General features: G+C 41.0%; 1 protein-coding gene across 8 annotated transcripts in view; it reads left to right on the top strand.

Moving 5' to 3' along the window:
- The window catches only part of MAGI1 (membrane associated guanylate kinase, WW and PDZ domain containing 1), a 632,528-nt gene that overhangs the window by 360,655 nt on the left and 245,697 nt on the right, over positions 1 to 26,176 (top strand). For all 8 annotated transcript variants that reach the window (XM_039240070.1, XM_039240064.1, XM_039240069.1 and 5 more), the window contains exon 2: positions 15,338 to 15,454. In XM_039240070.1, the coding sequence (XP_039096001.1) occupies positions 15,338 to 15,454 (117 nt within the window). The remainder of the gene's footprint in view (positions 1 to 15,337; positions 15,455 to 26,176) is intronic.

Below are 26,176 nucleotides of genomic sequence, written 5' to 3'. Positions count from 1 at the left end.
CCCAAGGACACAGGGGTAACTGATGGCAAAGTCAGAATGGGAACATCTGTCTTCCAGGTTCTGGATTAGCTACCACTTGCTATTTTCTTTCATGGTATCCTTCATCTCTCTCTTTTTTGTTATGCGTATTTATTTTTGATAGAGAGAGTGAGCCAGCAAGGAAGGGGCAGGGAGAGCAGGAAAGAGAATTCCAGGCGGGCCCCATACTCTCACCATGGAGCCTGAGGAGGGATCCAACCCCGTGAACTGTGAGATCACGACCTGAGCCAAAATCAAGAGTCGAATGCTTAACCGGCTGAGCCGCCCGGTGCCCCCACATCTCTTAATTGACTTCATCGCTGCGTCTCCAAAGGTGCTAATTGTATCACAACTCCTACCCTAAGCTGAGATGGGCTCAGTTCTCATAGGAGACTCATGGTGGGGGAGGCAACAGATGATAAAGAAAAAGAGGAAAAAATCATTTCAAAGAATGAGAATGGCTATGAACACAATAAAGCAATGGGAGAGACATCGATGGAGGACCCCTTCTAGATACATTTGTCAGAGAAGACCTCTGCCGAGCCCGTGTGAGGATTAGCTCCAATGTTTGATTTCAGAATTGAGCTGTGATGCCACTCGGTCAGCAGCCCTGCCCTAGAAGGCATGGATGTTGCTGTAAGCATGTGCAGTTGGAACCATCCCCAGCATGGGCCCTTTTGCACTATTCTTTTCTCATATGCTCTTGGATATCAATGAGAAAAAAAAAAAAGTCATCAGTTAAGCATAACTTTTCCCTGACTGATATTCCTTTAACTGTCTCCCCGTGTTGGGACCATCCTACCCAGGCAGGACAGTGACTGGGGAGACCTTCAGATAACTGGGCAGTTATCTGGGAAGTGTCAAGAACAGAGATGCTGATGTCCAGGGGGGTATATACCATCAACAACAAATTGTCTTGCCCAGGATGCCAGTGGTGGTCCTGCTGAGAAACATTTGGTGAATATGAAATAGTTTTAAGCTTTTGTGCATATTGAAGCCTTCTGCGTTGCGTGAATGAGATGTGATTGCTTAGGTCTTTTGTCTTTAGATTTCATTTAGGTCTTTCCCATTCTGTGACAATGGCCAAGACTTTGACTGCATCTAGTTTATGTTCTGTGCTTTTCCCACTATTCTCTGGATATGTGAAAGAGCAAGGCGGAAAAATGGTTTATTGAGTTTGTTTTTCTTTCCTTGCATATAAAGTTTAAAAAGCTCTAAAACTGGCTTGTTGGTCTATTTTGTAGTCAAGTAAAAATGGCCATTAAGAGCAATTTTAATGTGCAGCCAGAGAGCCCATCAGAGGCTGGCAGATGTGAAGGGGCTACCTAACTTAAATCACCTTCCATAGTCGAGGTGGGCATATGGCCACTGAGCGTCCTAATTATTGAATGCCTTTTTATAGCCCCATTATTTATAAGCACTTTTGAATAACAGCCGAAAGACTACAGTGAGATGGAATGAAAATAGTCAAGTGTGAAAGTCATAATCGTTTATGGAATTACAGAGATTAAAAATATCTCATGACCAGCCCATGAAATAGAACTCATTCAGATATTAAAATAAATTTTGTAAAGTTCTTTTATTTATCCTGAGAAATACAGAGACAGCACAAGTGGGAGAGGGGCAGAGAGAGAGGGAGACAGTCTGCTAGCACAGAGCCTGATGCAGGGCTTGAAGTCATGAAACTGCGAGCTCATGAGCTGAGCCAGGACCAACAGTCAGACACTTAACCAACTGAGCCACCCAGGTGCCCCCAAATATTTTTTTAACAGGCATACTACGTACCACATTCTAAAAATGGGAGCTATGGTTAACCCAGAGAGGGAAATCCCTGTGAGGGTTCTTACCTTAATGGATTTGCAACATATAAAAATGGCCAAGAGCCCTGCACGCAGCCACATGCACATAATAGGTACACTGCACACATTTTTAATAAATCAATTCTATTTTGAAATATTTTCGATGTAAAAAATGTACAGAGACAGTATAGAAAGTTCCTGAATCTCATGGAATTTTCCCTAATGCTAACATCTTATATAACAGTTGTTTGTCAAAAATAAGTTATTAGTACATTACTATAAACTCCAGTTTTTAAAAAAATAGTTTAAGTTTGTATTTATTTAAGGAGAGAGAAAGCATGCACAAGTGGAGGAGGGGCGGAGAGAGAGAAATTCCCAAGCAGGCTCTATACCATCAGTGCAGAGCTCAACGTGGGGCTCGAACTCACAAACTGTGAGCTCATGATCTGAGCTGAGATCAAGAGTTGGATTCTTGGGGCGCCTGGGTGGCTCAGTCAGTTAAGCGTCCGACTTTGGCTCAGGTCATGATCTCACAGTTTGTGGGTTCGAGCCCTGCGTTGGGCTCGGTGCTGACAGCTAGCTCAGAGCCTGGAGCCTGTTTCAGATTCTGTATCTCCCTCTCTCTCTCTGACCCTCCCCTGTTCATGCTGTCTCTCTCTCTCTCAGAAATAAATCAAACATAAATAAATAAATAAATAAAGAATTGGATTCTTAACCAACTGCACCACCCAGCTGGTACTATTAACTCCAGTCTTAACTCAGGTTTTACTATCTACCCCCCACCCCCCGCTAGTATCCATGCACAATACTGTGTTAGATTTATTTGCTGGGTCTTAGACTCCTCTAATCTGTACCAGGTTCTTGCTCTTCCCTTGTTTTTCCGTGATCTTGACGGTTTTGAAGAATGTCAGCCCGTAGTTCTAAGTTTCACTCTTCACTGCTGGATGAACACCTTGTTGGAAATCCAGTAGAGGAGACGAAAGCGCAGGACTTTGGAATTAGAACATGTGGTTCTCATCCTGCACTGAGAGTCTTTCTTCATGTGTTTTAAAGTGGGAATGATGCCACCTTTCTCACTGGGTTTTACAAGGATTGAATGAAATAATGTTCGGAAAAGTAATTTACCATAAAGCACGGAATTTGTCATCATCAAAGGGAAATCTGTGTTTATAATGTATGCATTTTTCTATTCTGTATTTTTGTATAAACTGAAGATTGATGTCAGTAACAGAGTTTATTTCGGGAGTCATTTGATAAATTTCTGTGAAGGCTATCCAGGTCTTTAAATATGTGAAATTCTTCTGCTTTATAGAGGATGTGGGGATGGATATTTTTCACCTGTTGAATATTGTTGAGAAAGCCCCATCAGTGCAGACCCACGCCTGACCTTCTTACTCCTTTCCTAAGGGAATGGTTTACACACCCGGAGTCACTTGCACACACACTGATGCATGAATCCACATACCTCTGGCGATTTAGGAAAGTGTAACATAAACGTTTATGAGAGAGACGTAATCTTCTGCAACAGGGAGTGACCCAACCTAGCTTACAGACCCAACCTAGCCTGCTGCTGGTTTTTGTGATGAAGTTTTATTTAGAACACAGCTATGCACTCATTTACTTACTGTTTTGCATTGATTTTCTTCTAAAAATTTTTTTTAAAAAGCAGAGTAGTTGGAGCATTGGGCTTTCAACCTGCAAAGCCTAAAGTATTTACTATCGGACCTTACAGAAAAATTTTGCCTACCTCTACTCTAGCATCCTCCTGATGCCTGAGATGTTTTCCTTTCCATTCTCACCTGTCTCGGACCATATACTATTGTGATTATGTCTTTGGGCCCCAGCTTTGAAAACTACTTAAAGAGAGTAGTGCAAAGAATACTCCCAGGGTTGCTTTGTTTGTGGGAAATGGTCTCAGCTTCTTCGGGCTCATGAAACGATGGGACTCATGTTGCTCATGGTCTCTGTTCTATGATCAGCAGAAGCTGACATGACATGCTCAGTTGTACCCCTGTTGATATGAGATTTCTCACTCTACAGGTCAGAGCCCCTGGATCTGTGGCCCCAACCTACTGTTGCGTGAACGATATCAGACTGTATTAGAATATAGTTTGTGACCCAGATTATCCATTCCTGCCCAAAACTGAATTGGGGTAAGGCTCACAGGGTAGGGGAAGAGCTGTGTTTATTACTATGGATGTTCTGGGCTGTGAGATGCCCATGGGATCTCAGTTTGCATTTGCATAGAAGCATTTAAGATACCTTGCTTATCAACAGGGCCCCAAGAGCCAAGGGGACAGGTGTAGGTACTGGGAAGGAACTTTGCTTGGGCCGCCTGGCTGAATGTTCTTTGGAAGTCATTGCTGTTCACATGTCACCTTCTTGGTTTCTACATATGTTGAACATCGAGAGGGTGGGGCAAGTGTACTATTTTATGGTTTAGAGGGGAAGTCAGTCTTCAGTTTTTATGTTGAGATTCACATAAAATGTTTTCTAGTGGCATGGTGAATGTCACTGCTTTAGAAAAATAATTCTTTTACTCTTTCTCGTTTTGGAAAATATCAAACCCATATAAACAGCATAATATCTTGAATAAACAGCATGACATGTGCTGTAATTAACTATATCTGACCAGCTATTAACATCTTGCATTCTTATTTCCTCTCTCTGTATTTACATAGGTTTCCTTTTTCCTTAATTACTGGGTTGATGGGGCAGTCTGTGAACCTCAGTTTATTCTTCTGTAAAATAGGACTGGACATAGAACTCACACTGTGTCTGGCCTGTCGAAAGTGCTCAGTAAATGCTCACTGGCATCACTCCACTCTAGCAGGTCACTGAGCAGAGCTCCATTAGATCCCAGTATAGTGTCTTTTTAAGAATTAAGTGTCTTCTTGAAGGGCACACGCATGTCTACAGATTCCACTCAAAGACATGAGTGTAGAGACCTCTGACTTCTGCCGTGTTGTTGATTTTTGCTGATCAGAGCTCATATCAGCCATGTTACTTTGCCAACAGAGCAACATTGTGTTTTGCCTTTCCCTGTATAAATCGTTCATTCCCCCTCTCCCTGAACAGATGTTATTCTACTATACTAGTTTAACTGAAATAAATACAAGAAGCACAAAAGGCTGGGAACAATGAAAAAATAGAAATGATGGAATTTAAACCGTGCCTTTCTTTCCATGCTTAATTCAAGTGTCTTCTCACTGTGGGATGAAATTTGTTATAAAAGGATTTGACAGGAGAAAAAGAAGAGAGAAGACAGGCAGGAAATAATAATAACGTGGATGTCCTGAAGTGCTAGCAAAATGTTTTGTGCTCGTCCATGTGGGGAATTAAATGTAAATAGTAGTTTCTAGAGCCTCATCAGCCTACATGAATCTATCCTGCAGCCTCTTTTCTTTCTTTCTTTCTTTCTTTCTTTCTTTCTTTCTTTCTTTCTTTCTTTCTTTCTTTCTTTCTTTCTTTCTTTCTTTCTTTTTCTTTCTTTCTTTCTTTCTTTCTTTCTTTCTTTCTTTCTTTCTTTCTTTCTTTCTTTCTTTCTTTCTTTCTTTCTTTCTTTCTTCTTTTTTTTTTTTTTAAGCTCCACAGAAACATGTCTGAGAGCACCACTGTCTTTGTGCCACTAGAGGAATGGGTTCACTCTCTGCATGCCTCATGCCACCCCAGCTGCCTGCCATCATTTTCGCTGTGCTTGTCATTATAAGGTGGTATTATTAGTCCAGGGGGACGGGCAGCACTTAAGGTGCACAGGGAGATGGGGACCGTTGGTGACAGATAGGGAAATCGGCTCGCCCTCAGAGCTTAGCTCCCCACATTTTGTTAGGAGGACTTTACTTTGGCCGAGTGACCATTGGTCACAAATGTCAGCAGGGCTTAGAATCACCTGGAAGGTCTTTTAAAACAGAGACAGCTGAACCAGACCCTCAGAAATCCTAATTTACTAAGTTTTGCGTGAAGCCTGGTAATTTGGATCTCAGCAGGTTTCTGGGTAACCTAGCCTTGGAGACAATGAATATCCTCTACCCTAAGAATTCTCCAAGGAGAATTGCTCACCTGGAGATTCAGGGCCAGCACCCACGGTGAAGACTTAGCAGGCTATGGTCGGTAGACCAAATTTGCTCACCTTTTTTGTAAATAAAGGTCTATTGGGAAAAAACCCTGCTTACTTATAATCTGTGGCTGCTTTTGTACTATAAAGGGAAACTTTAGTAATTGGACAGAGTCCAGATGGGCTCCTAAAGGCAGAGAATATGTACTTTCTGACCCTTGGCACTCTATAAAAGAATTTTGCTGACCCCTGATTGTGACCAATGCTTGCATGTCTTTTGGGGGAGGTTGGCTTGGAAGTCTTTCTGTAAGAACTGGCACACTGAGTGTTCTCAGTTTCTGTGTGTTTAGAAGCAAAGGGTTTTGTTTGTTTCTTCATTTTACTTAAATACATATGATAATGGAATTCATCCATTATTTTGCCACAGGCCATTCTCCACATAAATTTTCTCATTGCAACCAAGTTTCTCAAAATGAAGAGAAACATATTTGAACCATCCGTGTTGCTTGTATAATAGAGTGTTGGCATCTGTTTGAATTATTGATGGAAGACTTTAAAAAACTCATACCTAGGTATGCTAGGCTGGCACACAGCTCTTGATCTCAGGGTCATGAGTTCAAGCCCCATGGAGGGCATGGAGATTACTTTAAAGAAATGCTTACTTTAAGGGGAAAAACAGTCCTCATTTTGACAATATATTTAGTTAGTCAGTTTAGTGGTATTGTACTTCTTCTAGACTTAAGTGGAAACCGTTCTGGAAATCAGTTTGTCAACATGTATGACAAATTTTTAAAATAATGATTGTAGGGTCTCCTGGGTGGCTCAGTCGGTTAAGCATCCGACTTTGGCTCAGGTCATGATCTCACAGTTTGTGGGTTCAAGTCCCGTGTCAAGCTCTGTGCTGACAGCTAGCTCAGAGCCTGGAGCCTGTTTCAGATTCTGTGTCTCCTCTCTCTGCCCCTCTGCAGCTCATGCTTTCTCTCTGTCTCAAAAATAAATAAATGTTAAAAAAAAATTAAAAAATAATAAAATATAAAATAATGATTGTGCTCATTATTATAGTGATTACATTTCTAGTAGATTTCAGCAAACATACATATTCAAGGTTTTTCATTACAGCATTGTTTATGATCATTAAAAATTTTATTTATATATTTATCTTTGAGAGTATCAGAGACAGCATGAGTGGTGCAGGGACAGATAGAGAGGGAGAGAAAGAAAATCCCAAGCAGGCTCTGCGACATCAGCACAGAGCCAGACACGGGGCTCAAACCCCTGAACTACAAGATCATGACCTGAGCAGAAACCAAGAGTTGGAGGCTTAACCAACTGAGCCACCTAGGTTCCCTTACAATAATTTTTTTTTTTTTTTAAGAGGAAAGACATCTAAATGTCTGATAACATGAAACTGATAATATGATGATGCATCTAGATAGCAGTTTTGGAGCCATTTAGAATCAAGCTGAATAAAGGGAAGCTGACACAGTTTTTGGGGGGAGAATTTGTATCAGTTTATGCTTTTGGTCCCACTATTACCACTTCAAGGATGGTGAGAAGATAATAAGAAATACAGTTTGATTTGAGGTGCCTGGGTGGCTCAGTCATTTAAGCATCCAACTCTTGATTTTGGCTCAGATCATGATTTCACAGTTCATAGGATCAAGACCCAAGTGGGGCTCTGCACTAACAGCATGGAATCTGCCTGGGATTCTCTCTCCCCCTCTCTCTCTGCCCCTTCACCACTTGCTCTTTCTCTTTCTCTCCATTTCTCTCTCTCAAAATAAATAAATAAACTTAAAAAAAAAAGAAATACAGATAGACTTTATCCAAGGAGGATAATCACAGTAGAAATCATTCATATGCTTACTAATTGGTAATAGTTAAATAGGTTGTGATGGCATGAAACATGACATACACGTGCTATTAAAACTATATTTTTGAGCACTGCTAGTATATTAGAAATGCTTATGAATTATTTGTGAGAACATTTGGATATAAATCCACATACTGCGGGGCACCTGGGTGGCTTAGTCGGTTAAGCGTCCGACTCACTCAGGTCATGATCTCGCAGTTCGTGGGTTCGGGCCCCGCGTCGGGCTCTGTGCTGACTGCCAGCTCAGAGCCTGGAGCCTGTTTCAGAGTCTGTGACTCCCTCTCTCTCTGACCCTCCCCTGCTCGTGCTCTCTCTCCTAGAAATAAATAAAACATTTAAAAAAATGAAAAATAAAAAATAAATCCACATACTGGGTGTGAGCCTCCACATCCCCTATTTAATAGATATCTAATGGGACTCCTGTGTTCTCCTCCACTGTGGCCACCAGCACTTAAGCCCAGACGTTAGAATCACTTTGGACTCCTCTCTTGCATTTGGCATCTTCCTCCATCACTCGCACACGCCTTGCTGGTTCCAGCCTTAAGTTACATCTCCCCTCTGCCCTCCTGCCCTTCTTCTCATCCGTTTCCTCACGCCAGGCCACTTCCAGTCTTGTGTGATGAGCCACACTAGCTGCACACTTTCACCTCCCCCCTACTCCTGACCCACTGTGCAACTACCAGAGGAATCTCAACCTTTAGCCGAGACCTTCCTTACCTCCCTGACTGCCACCCCTTCGGTGCATTCCTGTGGAGCGTAGAATAAAATGCCACCTCCTTCTTGGCTTGCAAGGCACAGCACGATCTGCCCCAGCTTCTCTTTTTAACCTCTGTATGCACTGCCGCAGTCCGAGCTCCATGCTTTTTCTCTAACACTCCAGCCTCTTTTCTATTTCCATTCATTTGCACATGCAGCGTCCTCTGTCTAGAATGCTTTTATCCCACACTTTGCAGGGTTAACTTGTCTCATTTGATGTTTCATCTTAACAGTGACCTCTGCCTGGAGGCCAGCCCTGTTCATTTTTCCTAAAACGTGTGTGTCCGCTTCTGCTCCGGAGTTCTGTGTTGTCATGGTGTGTCACCAGGCTGTCGGCACTTAGTAGATATTTGTTGAATGAGTGCGTGAATCCCCTCACGTGTGTGACGGTACAGTAAGGATATCGATCTGTGTACATCTGGCATGCGGTACCAACACGTTAATGGTGACTCTAATGAGGTTACAGATGATTTTTAACCTTCATCGTTGTACTTCTGTGTTTTTTTCAAATCTCAGAATTACTCCATATTCCCTTTTTATTGTGGTAAAACATGTATAACGTAAGATTTATCATGTTAAGTATTTTAAGTGTATAGTTCAATGACGAATACATTCACCGTGTTGTACAGCCATCGCCGCCATCCATTCAGTTGGTCCATCCAGTTACTATTACATACTAACTCCCCAGTATTTTATAATATTTTTATACTAAGAAAAAACATTAGGAAACAGTGTGTTAGAAAGAAACAAGTAGCACAACCTTTTTAAGACAAAGCTCACTAATTGTATTTCAGATTCTAAACTTTAGTGATGATAAAACTAGCTAATTTGTATTTCAGTTTATACTTTTGTGCTTAAAAAAAACCTATCCTTTACAAATGTAAACTGTTGAACTGACACAGATTTTTTTTTTTTTTTGCTGTAATAGCTCACTGCATTTCAAGCCATTTGTGTTGCCTTAATAAATAAATCTTTCCTATGACTATCATCATTCCGTGAAGAGGTTGTGTGCTAATGCAGAATCACTTCAAAGTGTGATTAGTTTAATATCCTCATGCAAGTTTTCTTTGGCATTGAAAATTTGAAATATATTAAAGTCTAAATTCTAATTGTAATGAAACGCTATTCTATGACCTTCTCGAGAAGGATGTTCTGGAGCTTTTACGACACAGAGAGAGTTATGTTTTGCCTCCTCGGTTAGAAATGGATGAATCACGAGGACTCAAAAGTAATATCTCTGGAAACCTAGTTTCTTGGCCGTGAAGATTATTTCTATTGACTAGTGTCCTCCCTTAGGATCTGTCCTTTAGGAGATAGAGATCAGACCAAGCAGAGTCATAATCTATCACTTGGAAAATGATGCTTCTAGTTGAGATGGCAGAAAACTATGTCACATGTGAGAGGAAAAGTTTGGAGGAAGTACACAATGATGTTAAAGGATCATTTCATGTTTAAATAATAGCAAGCAAAATTTGCAACGTAAGGAACAGATAAAGGAATCGTATCCAGAGTATATAAAGAACATCTTATCAAAAATAACAAGACAGCCCATTAGGAAAATGCACAAGGAATATGAATAGGCAAGTTACAGAAAAAGAAACATGAAAGACCAAAAACATATTATATATATATTTATATAATATACATCTGATAGAATGCTCAATGTCACCAGCAATGTAGTTCCCCCATATCTGTGAGGGAGACATTCTAAGACCCCTAGCAATGCCTGGAACTGTTCATAGCACTAAACCCTGTATATACTATGTTTTTCCTGTACATTGTCACATTTGAAAAGAAAAGAACATTACAGTGACATTTATTATTGCATTGTTGTATTGGCAACAGCATTGGAAATAGCCCACTTTTCAATGAAGGAGAAATACATTTTATATTTTTAATGGAATATTACACAGTGTTTAAAGCAGTTAACAAAGATTATATCAATTGACATGGTTCAATTTCTCTAAACCAATGTGAATTTAAAAAAATGCAGAGATACATTGCTGTAAATTAGAAGAGACAGAATTTCAGATACATTGATGTGAAAATATAACATAATGGCAAATCCAGGACAGAGTAAGCTCCATTTTTGTCACTGAAATTATAACATGGTCTTAAAATGAGCTCGGAATCCTTTGCTTAGAAAAAGTTCCCTGTATTTCTGATCTCTGTTCTCTTTTCCATTTGCAAAACAAATCTTGAATTTCAAAGAAAGTGACGATGCTATGGCCCTCTCTCTAGCAATTTATTATTTCATTGGCTCACTGCCTTGACAATTAGGAGAGGATTTATAGACATATCCCCTGAATAATTGGCAATTAATTTGAGATTAGATGCCAAAAAGTACAGAATTCTTAATATAATGGGAAGGTTGAGGCTTTTCGCTTACAAATGTCACGGAACACAGAGTAAATGTTAACCGGCGGCATAGTTAACCCTGCTCTTTTGCACATCTGCAGTAAAGAGGAGTTTTAGTTTGATGATCATAAACTTGAGCTAGCTTGGCTAGTTTTAATGTAAATCTCAGGTGTAGGCCAAGAGTATCTGTGGCTTAAGAATGCCTTCCAATCTGTAAGCCCCTGTTTTATCTTGATAGATAACCTGTGTATGATCCATAATGGTGTGTAAACCTGGGTTCTGTATAGGATAAAGAGATACTGTATCCCAAATCTTTAGGAATTTGTTTTTGACTCAAGCAGCACTTTTGGATCTCGTAACATCTTTTCTACTCATGTTCACTGTCTTTCTAATGTCTGCAACTGCAGTCTCCTAAGAGGAATATAAACTCTAAGTCTTCCACAATGAAGATTTTGCTGGTAAACATTATCCTTTTGGTCTAACTCCAGAGTACCTTTTACCTAACAATAGAGTTGACAGTGTGAATACTCAGTATCAGTGATTTACCAGTTGGTTTCATTTCAACTCCAGCACAGCGCCAACAATATATTAAGTAGGCACAGAAGACTAACCCATTTACATATGGCCAGACAGTTTTAGCACATGTATTGTTTTATTATTCCCTTCCAGAAACTCTAGAAATATCCTTTAATCTGAATTTCCCTAGGCCTGTATTTTGTTTCTAGCTATTTCTAAGTAATGGAATGGGTTTTATGCTTATGGGCATTTTGAAAAAAAGTAACAGCCCATCTTTGAACTAATCTCAGCTCTTTCCCCTTCACCTCAGTGATTGTCCACTCTGCATTATCATGACAATTTCCACCTTTGATGGAGCACCTTTTCTTTGCCAAGCAATGTTGGAATCTAATTTGATCCTTTTAACAGTTTCATGACAGAAATTCTGTTTTACCAGTGCTCTGTTTGATACATAAGGTTCAGAGATTAGACAGTGTGCTTGGGTTAACCAGCTAGTAAGTAGTGGAGCCAAGATTTAAACCCGAGCTTTTCTGTCTTAACTACCAAGATTTAATCTATTTTCCATTCAGTTCATCTCTCAACTGGGAGATTGAGAATTAAGCATTTAAAATTGCCTATCACATAGTCATTCAGTGATCGTGTACATTTTTAAAAGTTGTGGAATCAATTTTATAATAGTGTGACATACATACTATAAATTGCATCCCTTACACACAAACACACACACACAGTTCCATAAGTTTCAGTAAATATATAAACCCATCTTACCACTGCCACAATCAAGATTTTCTATACTGGCATCTACTTCAAAAACTTCCATTGTGCTCCTCCCTTTAAAAAACTTTTTATTTGGGTGCCTGGGTGACTCAGTCATTTAAGCACCCAACTCCTGATTTTGGTTCAGGTCATGATCTCATGGTTCATGAATTCGAGCCCCATGTTGTGCTCCGTGCTGACAGTGCTGAGCCTGCTTGGGATTCTCTCTCCTTTTCTCTCTCTCTTCCCTTCTCAACTTGCATACTTTCTCTCTCTCAAAATAAATTAATAAACTTAAAAAAATTAAAAAAAATCTTTTCATCTTAAAATAATTCTAGACTCTTAGTGTAAACAGTAGGACAGAGATCCTCTGTACGCCTCACCCAGTTACCCCTCAGTGAGAACTGGTTACATAAGTATAGTACAAGTGCAAGGTCAAGAAATTGACATGGGAACAATCCATAGATCTTACTCCCTTGTCCCTCTTTGCAGCCAGCCTCTGCCTAACCTCAGCCTCAGGTAACTACTCACCTGCTTTTTGTTCCCATAGTTTAGATTATTCTGAAACTTTATATATAAATGGTATCGTACACAATATTGACTTTTGTGTCTAGCTTCTTTTGCTCAGAATTATGTATTTTAAATGCATGAATATCACTCTAGGTGTTAGTAGTTTGTTCCTATTAATTGTTGTGCAGCACCCTATCTGAATATAGGGTACCTTGCTTACCCATTCACCTGTTGATGGACATTTTGGTTGTTTCCAGTTTTTGGACTATTATATAGTGATGAAAGTTATTGTCAAGATTCATCCAAAAGTTGAATGTGTGGGAGAGTGCACTTGTTTTCATTTCTCTTGCATATATAAGAGTGAGAACGCTGGGTCATTTGGTTAGTGAAGGTTTAGCTTTGTAAGATACTGCCAAATTCTTTTCCCAAGAGAATGAACCATTTTCTCTGCCCACTGACAGTGCCTAAGACTTCCTTTTGGCCTATAATCTTGCTAACACTTTATTCTGTCTTGTAAATTTTTGCCAATCTAGGGGCACCTGGGTGGCACAGTTGATTAAGCATCTTGCTTCGGCTCAGGTCCTGGTTCATGGGTTTGAGCCCTGCATCGGGCTCTGTGCTGATAGCTCAGAGCCTGGAGCCTGCTTCGGATTCTGTCTCCCTCTTTTTCTGCCCCTCCCCCCCTCAAAAGTAAACATTAAAACATTGTTTTAAAAATAAAAAAAACAAACTTTCCCATTCTAGTAGGTATGTAGTGGAATTTCACTATGGTTTTGATTTACCTTTCTCTGATAATGAATGACATTAAGTATCTTTTCATGCAGTTAAAATATTCGTTTGTAAATTGTTCAAACCTTGTGACCATTTGGAGGGGTGATGGGGAGTGGATAAGTGGATGTGTTTCCTTTTTACTCAGCAAGTATTTTATGAGTAATTGAATATTTATTAAATGACCCAGGATTGACATACATATATCTGTTTTCCTTTTGGCCACTTGAAACCTTAGGTATAATACATCTCAAATAAAACAGTTCACATTAGACTTTGTTCATCTACTCTAAAACAGTCATCTCTAATAGGAATCTTTTGAACATAGTATTAAAATAAAGATTAGTCATTTCCTGCCTCAGGTAGGACCTTTCATCATCTTAACTATCAGTATCATCCTCATGATATATACATTTTTGACCATGGGGAAATTATCATCTGAAGACATGAATTTTGTAGCTCACATAGATACTGCATTGCTATTTTGTTTCTCTAAGGCTAGAAATGTTCTTACCTAATTTTTATCTTGTCTAAAAATGGAAAGACGATTTTAGCCTGGTTATTTTTAGCTGTCACTGAACCAGTCTTTCTCCATTAAGCATAAATATTAGCTAATTTGATCTACAAGCCTCTGTTGGTCCTGTAGGATATAATTTGTGTTTATAATTTAAAAAGAACATTCCCTTACCTTCTCCTTTCTATGACATATTTTTGTAACAATAATCTTCTCGGCTATTGTTTTATTTTGTTAAGTAGAGAATTACAAAGAAATTCATGGGCTCACTCAGGTAGCTATTGCTTATACAAGAATAGTGGAAAAGCACTAGAAAAGTCTAGTGTTTGTAAATCAGTGCAGGATAGTAAGGTGTGTGTATCTCTGTCTATAGAATGAAGAATGACATCTGTATATCTCTGTCTATAGAATGAAAAGAGACATCTTCTCTCTTATTTCCCAAGCTGATGTCCTTCTACCTAAAGGAAACTATTGCTAAAAACTTTGTGATGGGGGCACCTGGGTGGCTCAGTCGGTTAAGTGTCCGACTTCGGCTCAGGTCATGATCTCACGGCTTGTGGGTTCGAGCCCTGCGTCGGTCTCTGTGCTGACAGCTAGCTCAGACCCTGGAGCCTGCTTCAGATTCTGTATCTCCCTTTCTCTCTGACCCTTCCCTACTCACGCTGTCTCTCTCTCTCTCAAAGAAATAAAATATTAAAAATTAAAAAAAAAAAAACTTTGTGATGATTCCTTACATCAGTATAGAGTGTCCCCTTTTCTTTGTTCCTTTTTACACAAAAGGGATCAGACAGCATGCACCCCACATATTTTCCTTTGACACTAACACAAGCAGATCTAGCTTTCATGGAGTAGTCACCATGTGAATCAACTATGCTTTACTTACTTGATCCCTGGTGGGTGTTTTCCAGGTCTTTTGCTTTTATTTTCATTTATTTACCATTATAAAAATGCTCCAGTAAGCAATACTGGAGATGTTGCAGACTTTTGCAAGTATACTCATAGGGTAGATTTCTACCAGTTGAACCCATAGTCAAAGAACATTTTGTAATTTGTCAGCTATCGCTACATTGTTCCTTTAAGTTCTCAGCCATTTATTGTCTCTTTAATAGTGTCTTCAAGTGTCTGTTGCACATATTTTAAATGTAATAGCCTCGTTTAAATTCTTTATTATTTGAGCCTTCTAGTATTATGTGAAATGATACCCCCAAATTAATTATCTTTCAGTGCTGTTTTATCTTTATTGCATTCTTGCTTGCTTTTTCCCCTGCACAGGGAATCCTGAAGTAGGTCCTCCTAATGACTGAGAGCGGCTGGCTAGAATGGCCTCAGGTAGAATTTCTACGCACAGCTCTCAAGCTGCTCAGTCTCTGGGAAGTCCCATGGTTGACGTGCTCTATTTTATCTATTTCTTATAGGAGGAAAGCTGAACAAGGACCTGCGACATTTTCTCAATCAGCGGTTCCAGAAAGGCTCTCCTGATCATGAGCTCCAGCAGACCATAAGGGATAACCTTTACCGCCATGCTGTGCCTTGTAAGTAGCCAGTTTGGGCCATCTTACTGGTGTGTGTGTGTGTGTGTGTGTGTGTGTGTGTGTGCGCACGTGGAAAGTTAGTAGAGACACAAGAGCTCACCAGTTGGTTCTGGAACACTGGGCGTCTTGCTCACTTAGTGTCTCACTAAGTCCAGGGAATCCTAAGTGACCCTGAGACATACAGCAAGCACAAGGTGAATTCCTTGGCTTTCAGGTTCTTGCTCTACTGCTTATTTGCTTATATGCCAGGTGAATTAGTTATCTTTTGTAAGGGCCAGTTCTCACATCAGTGGAAAGGACATCTGAATCATACAAATTCCATAGGACTATAGTGAGGTGCATGGGAAGAGGCACACAAGTGCATTTTGTAACGTCCCGGCGTGATGTAAGCCCCCATAACTGTTAACCATCACTGTTATTACTGGGGTGGGCAGGAGGCATTCAGATTGATCTATAAGGAGATCAGTGAGTCCTTCATGGCCCCTTAGAGGAGAGAACGCCTCAGCGGACACTCTGTTCTTCCCCACTGTGACCAGATTCACTGATCTGGATTTCATGCATAATTTCATTTGAAGAAATGGTTTCCACCAGTTAAAAACCCCAATCCCCCAAACCCATTAGATTAGACCAAATCTGAGAAAGCAAAACATAGAACATAGGGACTATGAAAGCAAGGTTTTTGTTTTGAGGGAAAGAAGGAAGAAAAGGTAGGAGAGGAAGGACGGATGGAGGAAGTCAGTCCATGGGACAGATGATTTGGCAGCTGAGTTGCAGTGAAGTATCAGCATGTTCTACCAAATTGCATTCCTGTACAGTGAATCATAAGGTGGGAATCCTGGGAAGACTTACAATTAGATAATTTTAAGTGAAATTGAGAGGAAAGAATGATTTTGGCTTGAGTACGTGGTGTTTTTCTTTTTTGTTACTGCCCAGGCCTTCAAAGCTTGAAATTTTATTTATTTTTTAGAAATAGTATTTTTTAGCCAGCAAAAAGAAGTAATTTGGAGTCGAGTATACCCAGTTTATTGCTGTGATTTGTTTGCTATAGTGGTTTTCTTTTAAAAACAAAAAACTGTGGCGTGCCAGAGTGCTAATGTTTCCTGATGCTACTGCAAAATGATAAATGGAACTAATGTAAGACACCCTAGGTCTTCAGAGACATAGGTTGTAAGTCTAGACTGGGACCTTAAAGCTCAGGTTCTAGAACCCCCTGTGCTCTTCATTTTATTTACTAATAAAACCTAGTCTCCAAAGGGTAAGGAGGACAAGTGCAAGTAAGTTGGGTCACTGCCCCCACGTCGTCTCTCTGCTCAGTGGCAGAGCTGCCTTGGACAGAGAAACTCCTGTGATAATGTGTTTCTGGGCCTCAATTCTCTTAGTCTTTCAGCGTTGGAATAGAATGCTATAATCTTATATCCTACCAACAGTTTTGTGCACTTGGATTAATAATAATTTTTAATGTTAATTGTATGGGTTATAAAGGGATTCTCAGTCTTTCTATGGATCAAGAAACCAAGCCACTAAGGTAAGCCAATGACTACACAAGGCTAAAGGAGGGGGCACCTGCTGGCTTAGTCAATAATGCGCCCAACTTCGGCTCAGGTCATGATCTTACAGTCTGTGAGTTCGAGGGAGACACAGAAAATGAAGCAGGCTCCAGGCTCTGAGCTGTCAGCACAGAGCCTGACGCAGGGCTTGAGCCCACGAGTTGTGAGATCATGACCTGAGCCGAAGTCGGACGCTTAACTGACTGAGCCACCCAGGCACCCCAAACATTTAAAATTTTTTTTTAAAAACACAAAAAAAGGCTAAATGTGATCAGGACTTGTGGTCTTCTGAGTCCACCATTGTCCTGACTTGGATATGCTGACCAACTGTACCCCTCAAATAATTCTTGGAAGTTGGGATTTTTTAAAAAGATTTTTAATGTTGATTCATTTTTGAGAGATAGAGACAGAGCATTAGCGGGGGGGTGGTGAGGCAGAGAGGGAGACACAGAACCTGAAGCAGACACCAGGCTCTGAGCTGTTAGCACAGAGCCTGATGCAGGGCTCAAACTCACAGACTGTAAGATCATGCATACCTGAGCCAAAGTCCGATGCTTAACCAACTGAGCCGCCCAGGTGGCCCTGGAGGTTGGAATTTTTAATGCTCAGTTTACAGATGAGGAAACAGAGTCATGGGGAGATCAAGTCACTGCTAAGTGTCCGGATTGGGTCTTTTAGACTCTCACCATCCAGGGCTGTTTCTGTAGCTATACCGTAGCTGCCTCTGAAGTTCTAGGACAGCAGGTTGAATGCTGTTTTGCAGAATTCAGTAATTGCAGAATCATGATTGTTCTCTGTGTAATTTCTCCCTTACTTAGATTCCAATTTAAGAAATGGGGAATGAAGCAAATGAACACACCATTTCTTGACGCATCTGTGGTGTTACTATGGTTACGTTTTGGCTTGCTTTCCCATTTATTTTTTCCCCTGATTTATAGGACCTGACTGTGAGCTAAATGGCTTGATTTTAAGCTTACCACTATATAGGAATTGCGGCAGAAATGACCTCAGCCTTTTAAAAACAGTGAAAAATCCTGTTTTGCCTCTGCTTGTATAAAGCCCTTGGTACTAATGTTTCATTTCTATGAAACCCACAAATCGGGAACTGGGAAGGAAGAAATGGTCTTTCTACTGAAAGAGAAAACAAGTAACGTTTCATTTTACATTTCCGTCATAAAATGGGAAGGAAATTCAGAAGAGGTCTGTTTTGGAGTCTGGCGCTGCATGTGTACCTTTGAACATGAGTAGACCACGGGTCACTTGGGATTCTGTTACAGGCTTGGAGAGCTCAAGCCCCGTTTGCGTTTATTTTGATTCCTTGGCCCATGTGACTGGTGAAGCAGAACTCTCTCCCAAACTGTTGTGCCAACAGATTAGGAAGCCCTTCGTTTGGAGAATACAGCCCCCTGATTCTGTTCTAACTGTGCCACGGGGAAACAAGCTCTCCTAATCTGCCTTTTCCAGAACTTCCTGTTGTTGCTGTTTTAGTGATTTCACCATTCTGAGAAGTGATGACCTCACGAACAGGTGCTCGTGAGTTGGGGTGGACATCTCGTCTTGCACATTTTAGAAAGTTCACGTGTCACTAAGAATGAATAAATAAAGCCCCTTCATTCTCAAGGTTCTTTTTAGTGTCATCATTCACCACAATGGGATTTACCCTTTAAGATTCCATTTTATCCTTTTTCCTTGGCAAAGACGGTGCAGATAATAGCATCCCTATTTCACAGATGAAGGAATGGAGCAACCAGTATAACTTCCTCAAAATTGTACCACTTCCAGATGCCACATAACTCACATCTCATCCAGTGCTATTTTAATTTTTCTTATTTTTAACAGCTTTATTGAGGTATAATTCCCACACTACAGTCTACCCATTTCAAGTGTTCCTCCAATTCTATTTCTGCCACAGTTCTTATTACACTCCATTCCCCTTTTGTTTTGCGTCTATTCAAAAACTTTGATTATTTCCACAGTATGAAAAAGGTCATCAGAGTTGAAATTTAATTATATTTACCATTGAAAATTGCCACCAACCCCCTCCCCCCAAAACAACCAGAATTATGTCAGCAAAGAGAACTAGATTACAGAGTGAGTCAGAAACCCCCAGTGGGAAGTGTGAGGGCTTTCCTATAGCTCTGTGGCCTGGGCAAGTCATGTAACCTCTCTGAGTCTCGTTTACTCGTTAATAAAATGGAAAGAGACATACCTACTTCAAGTACTGTTTACATTCAATTGTACAAGCATTTGGTGATGCCACCAGTGCCCCTAAGGGATGGATCCATGAAAGGAAACAGAGGCTCAGAGAAGTGAATAGTTGGTGTAGGGTCACCCAGGTCACAAGTAGCATAGTCAGACTTAAACCAGTTCTCATTCCTGTGCTGGGCATCATTAATAGAAGTGTGGTTAAGGCAGTATGACATGGACCATGGAGAGTGAAAAAAGCAGAAAAGAAGCTTCTCATTGCTGAACTTTATTGTTTTATTTATTTTATTTTTTGTATTTTTTAATGTTTATTTTTTGAGAAGAGAGGGGGAGATCTAGCATAGGGGAGGGGCAGAGAGAGAGAGAGGAACAGAGGATCTGAAGCAGGCTCTATTCTGACAGCAGAGAGCCCAATGTAGGGCTTGATCTTATGAGTCATTAGATTATGATCTGAGCTGAAACCAAGAGTCAGATGCCTAACTGACAGATCCATCCAGGCACCCCTATTTTATTTAAATGTTTATTCATTTTTGAGAGCCTGAGTGGAAGAATGGCACAGAGCGAGGGGGACAGCGGATAGTAGTTGGGCTCTGTGCGGACAGCAGAAAGCCCGATGCAAAGCTCAAACTCAAAAACCTTGGAAGATCTTGACCTGAGCTGCTGTTGGACACTCCACTGACTGAGCCACCCAGGTGCCCCTCATTGCTGAACTTTATAGTTGTACCTATTTGAAATCATGGGGTCTTATGAGAATAGGGGCTGTGCATGGCACGGTACCTTAAGAATAAGTATCTTCTCTCTGTTTTCAAGTAACTCGCTGATATGTGCAATAGAATTTTAAGAATTCTTTAATGATGATTCAGCTTTTAAGAAATCATTACAAGATTCTCTTGGGATATCTCTGACTATCTTCTTTTTCATTGAATCTCTTCTTAGTATACCTGTGAAAAACGACCTTGAAATAAATGAATTTGAAATTTGTATAAACGTCACCTGTGTTGCTCACTTCTCTCATTCCTTGGAACCATCTGGATGCTATTCTGTCTCTGCCCCTCAGATCCTCTTACATGCCCAGTACCCCCTCCCAGTCACACAGATTTCATCCATTCCCTGAACACACCAGGTGCCTTTTTGTAACTGGGTGCACACTCTTTTCCTCTTTTCCTACCTTTCCACACAGCTGTCTTTTAAACTTTAACCAGCATACCACAGAGACCTCCGCAGATCAGGCCTGTTGCCTTCTTCCTGCTGCAAAAGAGTTACCCCGTGAGCCCCTGCCCCGCTACCCCATGACCTCCCCACCCCACCCCCAGCCCCTGTGCCTACCGAGTGTCTGTCTTTCCTTCTGTCCTATTTGAATCTGACTTTTCCAAAGTCAGGGACTATGTCTTCCTCAGCAACCAGCCCACACCTCACATAGTGCCTGGACTATAGAATAAATACTTGTTGAATGAATGAACAAAGAAATGGATGAACTTGCTTTTTGTTTTTCGCGTTTTTATGTTTGTCTCAGTTACCTAACGTTTTAGAGAAACAGCAAGGAAGCTGTTGCTATCACACTTTGAGAATAAAAGGCAGCGCCGAGGCTGGAGCCCCCTGATGGCTGATAAGGACTCCATTGATTACTAGATCGGTAATCCAGACCCAGAGGAAAAAGTCAAGGCCCTGTGCGCCTGGAGCTTGAGTGCCCGTTTTCGGCTCCCCCTAATTACAGTCTAGATAACTGTGTGCCTCCTGCGTCGATAGCCTTCTGCGTTATGGCTTTTGGCCTTAGCTGATGTGACAACATCTGAGATTGTGGCTTCGGAATGGCCGCCTTTCCTGTGCAGATAAATGTGTTACCTGACACTGCTTGTCAGTTACTATCCCGCTGCTGTCAAAACGAGATATAAGTCATCCAGTCGTACGGGTTCTCCAGAATGCTGAACACCACCTCTGAGCACCACGCTGAGGAACTCCTCTTTCTTTTCAAACAAAGGTCATCTGAAAGAGGAGAGGATAAGTCAGTTTTGCTCTGTACCTTAACACTTTGTTGATCCAGGCTCTCACTGATACTGAAATCATTGTATCTGGTGTAAGAGGCATTGATCAGTGACTTAAAGGGGTTTACAAAGGGATTAAAAGTGTTTGATCTACAAGACAGTTTAAATTTCATGTGGTATACATAGGTGGCCCTGGTTTTTCTCTGTAGAGGTACCGTATTTGAACAAGCCCCTTAGCATCTGCTCACAGGTGGCATCGTGGTTATCTTGACTGTGGCTGTGACATTGTGGATGCAAATCACCTTTGGTGTTGTTTGAACCTCTGAGCTTCTCTTCAGCATGGCCGTCTCCAGTACCGCTGGCCTGGACTCAGCCAATTCTGCAGATTAAGCTGAGGACACTTGTGAGACCAATGTATCAGCAACAGGCGAGGACCAAGATCTGGGTGTTGGAAAATCGCTTCCCTCCTGGCCTCTGCACCTCTGTTTTCAGGGTGTGTTTGACACAAGTGGAATGCTTCAAGTCATAATTCATGAGCCAGACAGTTCTGGAAGCATCCCCAGGACTGATCAGATAAGAGTCCCGGGAAACTTTCTCACTGTGGTTATTGCCCTGGTCCTGTAAGCACAGGAAGTGCTGTCTCAAATGAAGAAGGATTGTCGCAGCCTTTCCAGGGCCTGGCCTCTTGCAGAAATGTGGCTCGTGCCGCTCGAAGAAGCTCTCCGGTTTGTGGATTCCTGCTGTGTACAAGGTACCCTGCCACGGTGCCTGGGTGTGTGTGACCTCTCACCCTGGCCTCACTGGGGACACACAGAATGTTAGGGATCTGATCTTAAGCCCATTGGACAGGTCAGCCCTCCCTCTTTTCTATTCATTTCCAGAGGTTTGTTGCCTGTGATAAGATTAGTATCTGCCTTTATATCTTCTCCTGGGGGAGTTTTCAGCTTTTTCCCCTCCCCTTGCTGGTTACCCATTAGTACTATGTTTTCTATGTACTGGTCTCTATGTACCAGTCTCCAGCTGGTCTCCAGTCTGGGGTCTTCCCCTGCTCATGGACCACCCCCCTTACTGCCTACACCCAACCTTTCCTTCCTTCTCCATCAAAACTCATTTGTTCAGGGCTCCTGGATGGCTCACTTGGTGAAGTATATGGCTCTTGGTCTCGGGGTCATGAGTTCAAGCCCCACGTTGGGTATAGAGCTTACTTTAAAAAACTGGGGCCCCTCGGTGGCTCAGTCGGTTAAGCATCTGGCTCTTGATTTCAGCTCAGGTCATGATCTCACAGTGGTGAGAAGGAGCCTGACATTGGGCTCCACACTGGGCATGGAGCCTGCTTAAGATTCATTCTCTCTCTCTCTCTCTCTCTCTCTCTCTCTCTCCCCCTCCCCCCTCTCCCCTTTTCCCCCTCTCTCCCTCTCTCCCTCTCCCTCTCCCTCTCTCTCTCTTCCACTGCTCATGCTTTGTCTCTCTCTCTTAATTAACTTCATTTATTAAAACTTGAAAAAAAAAAAACCCTTATTTGTTCTACATTGACTAACTATTGGGTTGTCCTCAAAGAAGCCAAGAATTAGAAGGAAGACATGAATGGTTTATATTGTGCCATACAGTTGTCCATCCTCCATTGTATGTATCTTTTAACAGGTGACTTTAGGGGTGCCTGGGTGGCTCAGTTGGTTAAGCGTCCGACTTTGGCTCAGGTCATGATCTCACAGTTTGTGGGTTCGAGCCTCAGAGCCTGGAGCCTGTTTTGGATTCTGTCTCTCCCTATCTCTCTGACCCTCCCCTGCTCATACTGTCTCTCTCTCTCTCCGAAATAAACGAAACATTAAAAAAAATAAAAACAGGTGATTTTAATATGGTGTTGCTAGAGGGGTACCTGGGTGGTTTAGTTGGCTAAGCATCTGACTCTTGATCTCAGCTTAGCTCTTGATTTCATGGTTTTGAGTTCAAGCCCTGCATCGGGCTTCATGCTGAGTGTAAAGCCTACTTTAAAAAAAAAAAAAAAAATTAGTGTGGTGCTCCTTGAAATAGCTTATATAATGGGATGTCTGGCAGCAAAGCAGATTCATGGGTAGGGATGGATTCTTATGCTTTTGATATGTTTTTGTACTTTTTATAGTGCATAATACACTGTTATCTGCATAGAAAACACTTGAAACACAAGATCGCATCAAGGGGATTTTCCCTCTGCTTGCTGTATTCTGTGTCATACACAGTTCCCTATTCCATCAAGTAGAAGCTGAGATAGGATTTGTGTTTCACAAAGTAGTGCTGTAGTCTAGGCAGGAAATACTGTGCCAAATTAAAAAAGTAATGAGATTTGGGGAAAAAAAATGCTTTTGTTTAGATGGCATTCAGAGGTAGAGTCTGGGCTCAGATAACTATAAACAAATTTTCATGGACACAGAGGTCTGGTGGGGCATTGAAGGTTTGTGCAGGGAGCCAGGAGGTTCTCTGTGACTCTGATCACACCCCCCTGACAACTGCCATGTGCACACCGCATGTTTGTGACAACGCAAAACAAAACCCACTTCTTTCTGGAGAACTCGTCCAGGAGCAATGAAGCCACTCCTCTGGCATCACTTACTTCCTGCCATGGGAGAAGACAGTTACCCCATCAGTAGGTTCATGAGAAGGACGTGCATGCATCAGAGAGCTGCTCTCCTTGGGGCCTTCAGGTTCAGGTATGCAGGGTTCTGGTGCACCTGAGAAGCTGGCGGGCTCTGCGACTTCCCACCGCTGTTCACCATGCCAGCTTCCCCAGGCTCTCTGGAGCACCATTTTCTCACCATCTTTTCTGATGTTTATGAGAAGTAGCTAAGTACCCAGTGCTTAGTGAGTGTGGCACTTCATAGGCCCCCCCCCCCCCCCCCCCCCCCCAGGGCTCCTCTGCTTAGGACAGTCTTTTCTTCCATACTCCTCTCCTCATTCCTAACATGACTTGTCCAGTCCAGTATTCTCTTTGCTCTTTGCAGGTTCTCATCAGGCTTTGAGCTTTATTATAGGATTATTTTTTAAGATGACTTTGATAATTCATGTGATTCCCCTAGAAGGCTGGGGGACAAGCTCAGTTTTAAAAAACGATTTTCAAAAAAAAATAAAAAATAAAAAAATAAATAAAAAATAAAAATAAAAAACGATTTTCCAGGTGCACCTGGCTGGCTCAGTCAGGAGAGCATGCAAACTCTTGATCTAGGGGGTTGTAAGTTCGGGACTCACGTTGGGCGTAGAGATAACTTAAAACTAAAATCTATAAAAACAAGAAAAAGATTTTCTAGCATTTGTCAAGTAACAACCCAGCCCTGGATGCTAGGCGGAAACATAGTGAAGGTTAATAATTGGATGATTTAGCCAATAAGAGGCGTGCTGGAAACAGCACATTCTCTGCATAGTCCCAACATCAGCTAATCCCCCAGGTTCTTGTTCTTTGTATTTCTTATTAGGTGTTGTTAACGCTAATTGCCATTGTGTATTTGCTGAATGGATGGAGTCATTTTGGAGGAAAAAAGGAAAGAAAAACTACAAACTTAAAAGCTCCGCACACTGGACTTGATTTATAAGTGTCTGTTCATGGCCTCGTAATAAACATGGCTTATTGTAAGGAGCTCAGGGGTGTTAAAAAAAAAAAAAAAAAAAAAAAAAGGAAAGCCATAGGAGTTCAGATCTAAGTTTAATTAGAGCTGATATAATTGATAATCTTATAAAAATATGTTAGCTCAGCCTCATTTCTTAATAATAACCTCTGTCATTAATCTAGTGCCTACTGTATGTACCAGGCACTGTGCTCAATGATTTACAAGTATTATCTCTTTTAACCCTCTCCAAACCCTGAAAAGTATGGCAGGTGAGGTGTGGAGAGCTTAGCTAAGTGACTCAGGTGTTGGATGATGCACTATTTCATAATGATGGAACTCAGATTCCTTCGAGTTCTAACTGTTCCCAAGAGTCCAAGCTCTTGGTTTGTTTCTCTGGGTGCATCGCCTGAAAGACCATACTTTAAATTAACCTAGTGAATTTGAAAAAGAGTCTTTTTTTAACACCATATGGATTAGTCCTTGGCTGAGTGTAGGATACTAATATATATCCGTTTGGCAGACATGTGAATTTATTTAATTGCTTTATAATTCTGGCTGAGATTTTTCATCAAGATTTGTTGCAATTATAAAACAATTTCCACAGCAATTTATGTAGGGACATGGAGGTTTTCACATTATCTTTACCATTTATTATTTTAAGAGAAGGTTTTTTTATCAAATTTTAACTTCCCAAGAATCATGAGTCAAGAGAATGAAGTACAATGTACTTTTAAAGAAAGCTCCTTGTATCAAATGTGCTCCTAAAGTATGTATAAATAAATTTTCTTGCTTCTGTAATGGCTTATGTGGATTTATGCCAAGGTCTAAGTAAGGATACTTAACCATTTATACGGCTTACCTGAAGTCCATATGAGATGAGCTACCTAAAATAATGACCTTAAATTTACTTTTTTAAATTAAATGCTTTTATTTATTTATTTGTGTGTGTTTTGGGGGGGGGGGTGAATGAGTCAGGGAGAGACATTGAGAAAGAGAATCCCAAGCAGGCTCAGTGCTATCAATGAGGAGCCCAACGCAGGGCTCGATCCCATGAACCATGTGATCGTGACCTTAGCAGAAATCAAAAGTCGGATGCTTAACTGACTGAGCCACCCAGGCATCCCACTGACCTTAAATTTAAACAAGAAAATGTCTCTTACATTATTTCAACCATAATATGAATGAATCAGACTTCGTACCTGCTTAATGACATATTCTCCTCTTGCATTTAAGATTAATCAATTATACATCCCTATTTTTATACAGTACACTACGATGTGTTTAGGGGTAAAAGGCTTGAAGGGGTAACCTTGATCTTGAATGGCTACAGAACATTCAAAACGGTTAAAAATATATTGTGTGTGGTGAGAGAGGGAGAGAAAACAGATGAGAGGCCAGTAGGTTAAAATATTA

The sequence above is a fragment of the Hyaena hyaena genome, unplaced genomic scaffold (assembly GCF_003009895.1).
Source record: "Hyaena hyaena isolate Hyena2069 unplaced genomic scaffold, ASM300989v1 scaffold_167, whole genome shotgun sequence".
In the NCBI taxonomy this organism is placed as follows: Eukaryota; Metazoa; Chordata; class Mammalia; order Carnivora; family Hyaenidae; genus Hyaena; species Hyaena hyaena.
The sequence above is the reverse complement of the archived record's forward strand: the minus strand, read 5'-3'. Positions and strand labels throughout refer to the sequence as shown.